General features: G+C 53.8%; 2 protein-coding genes across 2 annotated transcripts in view; one reads left to right on the top strand and one right to left on the bottom strand.

The window, feature by feature from the left end:
• Positions 1–1113: 1113 nt before the first annotated feature.
• LOC117084153 lies at positions 1114–2940 on the bottom strand. The gene has a single exon (XM_033212585.1). It carries the CDS (start codon positions 2622–2624, stop codon positions 2244–2246), a length of 381 nt encoding a protein of 126 aa, XP_033068476.1. The 5' UTR covers positions 2625–2940; the 3' UTR covers positions 1114–2243.
• Positions 1561–9811, top strand: part of EPHB1 (EPH receptor B1) — a 453710-nt gene continuing 445459 nt past the window's right edge. Inside the window, exon 1 of the mRNA XM_033212584.1 lies at positions 1561–2054. Within this exon, the coding sequence (XP_033068475.1) occupies positions 1997–2054 (58 nt within the window). The 5' untranslated portion in view covers positions 1561–1996. The remainder of the gene's footprint in view (positions 2055–9811) is intronic.

The following is a 9811-nucleotide window of genomic DNA, read 5'->3' as shown; positions in this document are numbered from 1 at the left end:
AGTGGGTGCTGACGGTGCAGGAGGATGACGGCTAACTAGGAGCAGGTTGTTGCCCAGGGTGACATCAGGTGGTTCCAGGGACATCAGGACACAGTGGGTGGTGTGGAGGCACAGAGGGCAGCTAACATGGCATTAAGGTGGATGATGAGGAGGTGGAGGTTGATAACATCTTCCCTTCAGGCACAGAGGTGGGGTGGAAGGGAGGGGAGGGGAGGAGGAAGGCAACCTGAGTCAGAGCCAGGGAAGGAAAAAATTGTCAGGATTGGGGGACTTGAGTCTGGCTGTGGTGGAGAGGAAGCAGTCCCAGCAAAGGAGAGACTAGACACGCAGAGGCGGGGGTGGGGGGGAACTGATTTAGAAAAGCCCAGAAAGGAGAGTCATCCCAAAGAGAACCATCACATCTGCCTGCTGTTAACTCATTAACAGACCAGGAGAAAGGCTTGGTGCCTCCAAGGTGAGAGGCCTAGGAGGAGGAGGGGGGTACCTAACGGGTCATCCCTGACCCTGTAGGGCCAGACTATTATCAGGTTTGTAGGGGGGCAGGGGAGGAAGGAAGGGCACATCTCCAGCATAACATATAACAGCCTCAAGGTGAGTTTCTATTTGGAATCCTTGACCATCTCTAGAAACAGGAAGATAAAGTGTAGCTGCGAGAGCTGAGCCTGGGAGAATTGCTCCTATCTCCAAGGCTGCATCCCCGGTTGCTGCCTAAGTCCTTCCCACCCACACTGAAGGCCTGGCCCGCAGCAACAATACACCTCGCCTTGTGCAGGCCTGGGAGAGCCCTCTTGCCGGCTCTGCTGTTTTATAGCTATGCGACTCCTGGTCTCCCCCCGCTGAGCTGTCCTCTGGGGTCAGGGCCCTCTGTGGAAGTTCACAATGCATTGGTAAGTGAACACTAAAGGCAACCAGAGGTTTCTGCAGAAAAAGTACTGCGAAATGTTGGACAGGAAGCAAGTTCGGTTCCCTGTGGACCCTGGAGCAAGGGCCCACAGGTTATCTGAACAGTATTCATTCTTTCAACGGACATGTATTATGCCTCCCACAGGCTAGACACTGTTCTGTGAACTGGGGATTTTGTAGGGAACAAAATAGGCAAGAATCCGAAAACGCTGACCCCATTTTAATAAGGGGGAGACCCAGCGATAAACAAAATTGATTAGTAAATACCAACCCATGCTAGACAGTTAAGAGCTCTGCAGGACAGGCACTGGTGCGTCCCTGGAGTTGCTATAAACAGGGTAGGCAGAGTGCTCTTGTCACAGAGAAGATGAAAGAAGGCTCATTTGATTATTTAAAGCGCATTCAGTCCTGGGTGGGATGTAAGGGCATGAGGCCTCCACAGCTCTTTCACTGGGCCCCCTAGGTGGGGACAGAGTGAGCTGGGCGGACCGCTGCGGTTCTCCGAGAGCACCACGAGGGGGAGCCCGGACCCCTCGTAGCGTCTTCCGAGCCCTCCCGCACAGCCTCGCAAGCAAAAGTTTTTCTTAAACTAACAATGCCAGTGTAAGGAGGTGCTCGCGCCTGATTGGCCGGGGGAATTTTGCAGGTTTGATTCCTTGATTGGACAGGAGGTGTTAGGGGTGGGGAGAGAGCTGATGGTGGGGGATCCCGCTCCCTCCCGCGTCAGTCTGGTCGGCTCCGTCCTCCCGTAGGCTCCGCTGTAGCTCGCAATGTGACACCAGGACGCACTCGCTCTCGCGCGCTCTCCCAGGCTCGTTCTCCCTCGCCCTCTCTCACACACGCACGCACACACCCACCTCTCCCATAAACACACACACACACATGCACACCCACACCCACGCGCGCCCGCACCGCCCCACGCGCGCACACTCCTGCCCACGCCCACGCAGCGCTCCGGGAAGTCCGGTCCCGGCGAGAGCGCGAAAGGATACCGAAAAGCCACCCGCGGGGAGCGCAGCGGCGCCCCGGGACGCGGCGCTCTCCCGGCGCTGCTTCCTCAGCTCGGGCTCGGCCTGGGGGCCACCGGCCAGCTATGGCCCTGGATTGTCTGCTACTGCTCCTCCTGGCATCCGCAGTGGCCGCAATGGAAGGTAACGTACCCTCCACGGAGCAAGTTGGCTGCTGGTACCTGCCGCCTCAGGACTGCTGTGCTCCGCGGCTCGCGGGGTTTCTCTAACTGCTTTGCAGTGCCGGACCCGAGGGCAAGGAGGTGTGGGAGCCTCGGCCGCTGCCGAGCGCGGGGCTTGGGCGGCACCCACCAGCGCGCCCCCAGCTGGCTCTTAGCGCCCGAAACTGACTCGCTGAGTCTTCCGGTTTCCTCGCCCCGGCACTCCCTGGCAGCCTAGGTCTCCCGCAGCCCCCGCTCGGAGAGCGCGGAGCCCGCTGCATTGCGGTGCAGGCTCCTTAGCTCTGGGCAGAGCCGAAGCTAGGCGTTGAGGAGAAAGGGGTGCCTCTGGCCATCCGGCTCCTGGAGTACTGGCGCCCGTCTGCTCCCAGGCACGGATGCGCTTCTGAGCAGCCGCGCGCCACCTCCCTTTCCCCAGCTCGCGGTCCACGGGCTCGTGGACTCTGCTCGGCGTGCAAGCACTGCCCGCGGGGGCCAGAGAAGCTCTGCCCTGGTACCCCGCAAGTGGCCGCCGAAGGAGAGGGGTCGAGTTCATTGGCCGTACACTTGGGGACCAGTCTGGAGGTCCGGGCGCCTGCGGGACTGCACGTTTCCAGGGTCAGTCGGGGAGAGGTGGACAGCCTTTTCGCCTCTTGAGCCTTGGAACAGGAGTGGGCTGGGGTGAGTGGTCGGTCCTACCTAAAGTCTCCCAGCCTCTCCACCATGCCGAAGGGGAGGCTTGGCGGCCGGGAGTCGTCGGGCAGCCTCACTCTCTGCCAGCTCGGACTTGGCGGTGCCTCCGGCTGGTGGCTGGAAAGCGCGCTCCAAAGACACAGTGCCCGGCGCAGCAGGGAGCCTGGGCGCTCGGTAGCGCTCGCGAATCCCTGTGGGAAATCCCGGCCCAGCTCCCCGCCTCCCGCCCCTTCCCCCGCCCCCATTCTTCGCAGCCTAGCAGCGGCCGCGGCAGTCTCCTGGGAACACAGCTCCGTGGGAGAGCCGAGTTGGAGTTGTCGGGAGAAAACCAACTCTAGGGGTGATGCGCTGCGGCAGTCCGGCTAGCAGCCCCACTTCCCGGTGTCCTACGCCGGGTGGAACTCCTCTGGAGGACTCCAAACCGGGGAGACGCAGCTCCTGGCGCCCGCATAGCGTTCCTATCTGGGAGCTCGCTCCGCTTGTTACCCGTTCCTCGCAAAACTATGACCGGTTGCCCAGTGTAAACTCCCCCAAACACCATGGTTTGGTGCCCTCCGCCATTCCGGAAAGCGCTACCCTTCTGGAAGTGAAGCTGGAGGGGCATTCCGGGCCCTGAGGCGCGGCTAAGATTCCCTACCCTTTTGGCGAAGACCACCGCATCCCACGTTTGTTCTGGTGGCGGCGTGGGGGATGCGGCGATTAATGCCTAGAAAGCTCTCGCTTGCTTTTCCGAAGGTGGCTTTTTGTCTGCCCTCCGTCTCCTGCTGCCCTCAGGGACTGCTGGGCTTTGTAGGAAGGGGAGCAAGGAAGGGTTTGCTTTTGGAACGTGCAGGAGGAGACTGGAGCCGTGTGGAGCGCCGTCAACACACTGGAGCAGGGATGCCTGGGTTTGACTTATTGAGAGACACGTGTGGGAGCAGTTGAAATTGGAAATTCAAGGGGATATATACCCCCAAATCGGGCAGGAAAGCCCGGAGAGCGCATTTGCAAGGGCAATTCCAGACTGTACTTACAGCGTTGGGGCGGCGTCATGCCTATCCGAGGCAGGGTCTGGCCCGCTGCTCTTTGCGCCCCCAGGGGTTCAGTGGCCGGGTCTCTGAGAGGCGATGGGTGCCCACTTTGGGGAGCGTGCTGTCGGCATTGGGTTCCTGTGCATGCAAGCGAAATAGTTTGGAGAGCAAACGTATAGAAACACAGCAGGCATCAGGACGTGGTCAGTTTCCTCCCTGCCCCTCTTCTTGGCTAGCCAGAGATCCCTGTCTGCTTGCTGGAAGCTGCCCGCAGGTGCCATTGTGTCGGATCCCAACCAGGTATGCAGGGCCCTGACGCCCAGGCCTTCCGGAGCCACTTACCCCTGGTGCTGTGGCTTCTCTTACTGCAGCCGGGAAACTTTGCCAGTGGCCTGACAGGAAGGAGCCTGACTCTGTGGGCTGAAAATCTCTCCAGCAAGGGTTAAAAGAAACGCCACATTCAGCAGAATATTAAAGCAGCCCCCTTGTCCCTACTCAGTACGCAGGGATATTAGGAACCATTCACTCCCTCCTCTCCTAGAATGAACACAGGCAGGCTCATTTTCTACTCTCTACACACGGAGCCGTCTTCCCGCCTGCCTGGCTGGGCTGGGGCCAGCGTTATTTGGTTCGTGATGAGTGAGGAATAGTGATTAGAAAGTGGATCAATGAGCTGCCTACGGACAGCAGATCCTTCCGAAACTCGGCTGTGGTCAGGGGGCGCCTCTCCCTGCTGATTTCAGACACTCATGTGTCTGTCTGCTTTCTCCTGGGGGCTGCGGTGGAATTTCAGTGAGGCCTTGGCACCCAGGGCAAATTGCTCTGAGGTCTGGCGGGTCCTCAGCCCAGGCCAGGGCAGGGACAAAGGGACAGTGACAATCATGGGCCAGGTGAGGAGATGTGGCCAGAGGAAGGCAGGACCTTAAGACACCCCCTGCCTGGGTGGAAGGAAGGAGGACAGGGTCTGGTTGTTTCTTGGCCAGAGGGGCAGAGGAGGGGAGGGAAGGGAACGGGGCTCACATCCCATCCTCAGGCAGGAGGGCTGTTGATTTAGGGGGTAGGAAACGCAGACTGAAAGAAAGCTCCTCTTCCCTCCTTTCCCCCCACACTCCCGCATTTCCAGCCAGTTCTGCTTTGTGAGGAGGGAGATGCCACTACAGGGAAAAGGTTCGCTGGGGCTAAGTCTGTCTTCAGAAAGGAGTAAGGCAGGCTGTGCTGGCAAGAATGCTGACATCCTTCTGCCTTCTGGACACAAAGCTAGGCCTCTTTGCTTAGCGTCCTGACAAACAACTGCCTCTTCAAGCCCACTGGTGCCTTTTCCCACCTGCTCTGAGAGCTTGTTGAGAATGGGCTGCTGGTGTCTGTGAAGTTAAGGCAACGGCTTGCATTCTCTGAGCTGCCCCTTGTCTTGTGCCCTTTGGGATAGGATCTGGAAACACAGGCTTCTCTGGAGGCTCTGCTACAGCAGCAGAGGACACCCACCTTCAGAGAGAGGCATCCCTGGACTAAGCACATTGGCCGTCCTGGGAGGTGGCAACCTGGAATTGCTAACTGCTGGAAGCAGTCTCCCAGTCCCACTCCCTGTGTCCAGGGAGTACCCATGCACCTGCAGAAGGCCTCAGAGTGCGGCACACTGACTGATGGGAATACTCCCAGGAGACCTGCTCTTTTGTGTAGCCTAGAGTGAAGTCCTGGCCCTGGCACCCTTGGATGTCCACATGTATTTGGGTAGTAGATTTCTCAAGGTTTGACAAGTAGTGGTTTCCCAGTAGGCATTGTTGATGCATGAGTGCACGACTAAATTACTGTGCCCCTTTGTGGCATGCCCCAGTGTGAAATGCTAGGGCACTGAATTTCACTGCACACATTTTGGACACAGTTACATTTCCATTACCTGTTTGTGGTGGAAAACCCCAAACTAAGCCCACGTGTCTTCAACAGAACACAAGGCTAGGCAGTGATTGGCTGTTTCTGCGTTTTCTGTTAGTATTTGTTTGCTATGTGTGCATCTGTTTTGGGTGTCCATGAACGTGCTTGAGCCTGTAAGCATTAGCAGGCACCAAAGATTTTTAAAAATGTCTGAGAAAGAAAAGTAAATTTGAGAAAATTCCATGTATTAGCTGATTTTATTTTCTGTGTAACGTGGAATGATCACCATTACTCAGTGTTTGTGGAGCTGCCTCCTCAAGCCACGCATGGAATGCTGGCGAGGGAGGACAATGCAGCTCTGGGCAATGGCTTGGGAAAAGTCTTGGCAATGTAAACAACTGCAGAGGCCCAGATTCAGTCCCAGCTCAAACCTTCTGCGTTGGTGGAAGCCAGCAGCTTGTGATGCTCCCGAGCATGGGGAGGGCCTCCAGGTCACACAGTGTCCGGCTCCAGTCCCTTCTGCATGCTGTTGACTTGTGCAACCCAGATCCAGATCTCAGAGCCCTTACTTTGTTTACTTACAAGAATGGGTACTGATGACCAAGATGTGCTTTAAGAAAAGCCCATGAGGCAGAGGCACAGAGGCATGGTGTGGCTCTCATTTAATTTTACCCATTGAGAAGTAATCTTTGATAAAGCAAATAGGACCAAAGAAGAAGGGCGATGCTAAGGGACACAGGACAGCACCATGACCCACTCCTCTGGATCTAGCATGTGTACTTCCTATTTAGTAGAAACTACATGTTCTTTAGTTGCTTGAATAAATTTTGTGATCTTGGGGCAATGAAAGGAATATATGGGTCACGAGGGAGGTCTGGCCATGAGGATAGAGATGGAATCAACATGGGTGGTGACAGCAGGATCATGAAGCCAGAGTACTCCACCTGCCTTTTCATCTCCCAGCTCTGTTGCTTGGAAAAATTACCCAGTTCACCTGGCCACAGTGTCTTTCTGTGTTGAGTGGGTCATGACACCCGCTTATTCTAACCATAGGGGTAGGGACAAGTAATAACCAATATAAGGACATACTCTGTACAAGATTGAAAAGAAAGTAAGATGGTATTAAAATAAAAAAATGTATATTACTAAATTTAAAATAATATATAGTTAATCTTTAAATGTTCTTAGTATCACTAAGGCTTAGATGCATAGTTCTTTTCTAGCATGGGCAAAAGGTAGGGACAATTTTGGAAGCCCAAAGAGGGGAATACCAGCTCAAGTAGTGTTTCCCAGATTTCAGGTAGTGTGTTACCTGGGCAGTTTGCTACAAACTTCCGGGTCCTAACCCTAAAAGCTCAGCAGGTTTGGATGGATCCTAAAAATCAGCATTTTAAGTGGGCTTTCCCGAAGATCCTGATGTATGTGCTTCCTGGAAACACTGCCAAGGGGAATGTTTCTAAACCAGGTTGCTGTCGGAAGTCCTGGTAGGTCTTGCCCAACTCAGCACTTGCTGAATCAGAATGGCCTGGGGATCTGCATTTTACCGAAGGGCCCCAATGATTCACATGCAGACAGCCTGGCACCAGTATATTTGGAAACTGCTAATGAGATCTAATTCACTTAATCCTTACAAAACCTATCAGGTGGGTATTATTATAATCAACTCCTCTCACATTTTTCAGGTGAGAAGACTGAGATATAGAGTAGTTAAGCAATTTGATAAGGTCACACAGCTAGTAAGTGGCCAAGCCTGGATTTGAACCCAGGCAGTCAGGCTCTGTAGTCTATATTTTTAGTCACCTTACTCCACCACTTTTGAAGGCTTTGCATGAAGGAAGACTTATATCAGCTGGAATCCAGGGGTGGGAAGGGTTCTAGTGCTGACTCTGCCATTGGGCACTGGGGACTTCATTGGCTACTGGGGGCTTAGGTTTCCATCGTCATGCAAGAAGAGATGAGCAAAATGTTCAGACAATCTCAACACTTCAGATCAAGCTCCAGTTTCTATATAGCTCCCTCTCTGCACCTTACTCCTACCCCACTATTCCCACCCCTATTGCAGCCCTATACACTCTTAGATACAAGGCTGGAGACTTGTCCTGCAGCACACTTTCTAATAAGGACTGGTATATTTGTCCTCTCTCTGCCCTCACCAGCCCTCCCAAAGAAGAAATGATCATCAGAGAAGTGTCCCCAAAGGAGATAAACCTGGGACCCCATGTGTTCTGGGGGCAGTGGAGGGGGCACACTGAACCCTTACCTATCCTCCATTGACTGTCAAGAGCGTCTTCCTGCACCTGAATTCCAGGAGTCTGCATTCCTTGGAAGAGCTCTTTTTATGTCTCCCTCTTCTGCACTAGCCACTTAAGCAACTTGAATATTTCTGTCAGATTTCAATGTCTCCAAAGATGGTGGAGAAACAGAGCATTGGATGTCTGCCCTTCTGAGGAAATTACTGTAATAATAAAGTAACGCCTTGGGAAAGATTTCATATTTAAAAGCAAAATTTTGCATGAGAAATTCCTCAACTTCTGCAGATTCCTTTTCAAGCGGTATCTGTAGGTGGGGCCCTCGTGTCAGAGTGCTTAACTATGCTTGGGTGGGGGGCATTGAGGGGTGAGATCAGACCATCTGCTCCATCAGAGGTCCCTGATATCTGATGTATTAGAGCCACTTTGCCAGCTTTTGTTGATCATTCCCCTGAGGGTTCGAAAGTTGGTAACACACTTTCCAGGGAGGCCTGGAGGGCAATGGGTTGGTTCTTCTTTGTTGATGGAAAACCACTTTCTATCTGACTTAAAGTACAGGAAGCAAACAAGTGCAGGGTTAGCTCTGTCCCTCCTTGTGCCGCGCTTTTCTTGTTGTTGAATAGACTGGAGGAAGGATCGTTATGGTAGAGAGAGTAGCAGGGACTTGGAGTGGATGCACACCCCAGGGTAGAAGCAGTTGTAGAAGCAGGGGCTGACAATTGTAGATAAAGTCCAATCTGAGGCATGGTGACCCTTTGGCAAATCATAGGCAGGGCATGGATCTTCGTAGCCTGTCAGGGGTTCTGTAGGAGGCAGCTCAGCATCTGATTTTCAGGTATCAGAGATAGGAAAGAGTGAGCTTAGCCAACATCAAGAAGGCTAAGTGCCCTCCATGAGAAAGCCTAGTGCCCTCCATGGGGAAGACTGTACTCTAGGGACCTCCTACCGGCCAGCAGCAGGCCCAGGATTGTGCAGGTGGTGCAGACAAGATTGGGGTCATGGTCCCCACTGGTACCATGTAGCATTATCTGCCAGATGCCTCTCACTGTAACTGACTTGTATGTTTACTTCCAACTTTGTGAATGAGAAGATTTCATTTCGACAGCCTAGCAAATGGTTCATTATGCTCTCAGCCTTCTAGGGCAGGAAAAGCATCTTATTCATCTGCTCACTCACTCTCCAGCAAGCATGGAGTGTTAGCTCTGTGGGAGGATGCCCAAAGCTAAAGATCGGGGGGCCCTTCACTACACTATAATGACCCTGCTGGTGATTCAGGTTTCAGGATGATCTACTTGTGAAAACAGGGAAAAGGTGATAAAGAAGGTCCTGTTTCCCACCCCCCATCACCAGTACAGATGTTTCTCCAGGTCAGGCGAAATCCCAGCACCTGCAGACAGCACCACTAGCAGCTGCTTAAGGAGGGTGCTCATGGAAGGTTCCCCCAGAGTTCTCTGTAGCAGAACTGGGCCAATGTAGAAACACATAGGAGACTTTCTGAGAATTACCAGGACTCATTTCTGCCCACAGATTGCACCTGAGGCCCTGCGCCTCTCATCTCTCCCCTCCCACTTCCTGGCGGCAAGTGACAAAATGACCGATTTGAATTTAACCTCCTCGCTCTGCTTCTCCATTTCCCTGTGAAGGTGATAATGAACAGAGAAATGGGCAGAGGCAGGTGGTCAGAAAGGGAGGGGACAAGTGAGGGGAGCAGGGGCCCAAGGCTGTAGCTTGGCAGTAGCTTCTAAGGTCCCTGGGACTGATTACAGGGGCCGTGTAAGCCTGAGGGAGCCAGCAAGGGGTCAGGCTTGTCTGCACAGTTTTGACATGTCAGAAGCAGGACTGGAGGTCAGTTTCAGGGAAGGGAAGAAACTTTCCAGGAGCCCTACAGGCTGGCAATGCTGGATCCAGGATTAGATTATGCT

This window comes from Trachypithecus francoisi, unplaced genomic scaffold, assembly GCF_009764315.1.
Source record: "Trachypithecus francoisi isolate TF-2019V2 unplaced genomic scaffold, Tfra_2.0 Lachesis_group0, whole genome shotgun sequence".
In the NCBI taxonomy this organism is placed as follows: Eukaryota; Metazoa; Chordata; class Mammalia; order Primates; family Cercopithecidae; genus Trachypithecus; species Trachypithecus francoisi.
The sequence above is the reverse complement of the archived record's forward strand: the minus strand, read 5'-3'. Positions and strand labels throughout refer to the sequence as shown.

Coding starts and splice junctions, on each gene's coding strand:
- LOC117084153 (XM_033212585.1), bottom strand. CDS start 2,624: ATGAACTCGACCCCTCTCCTTCGGCGGCCACTTGCGGGGTACCAGGGC.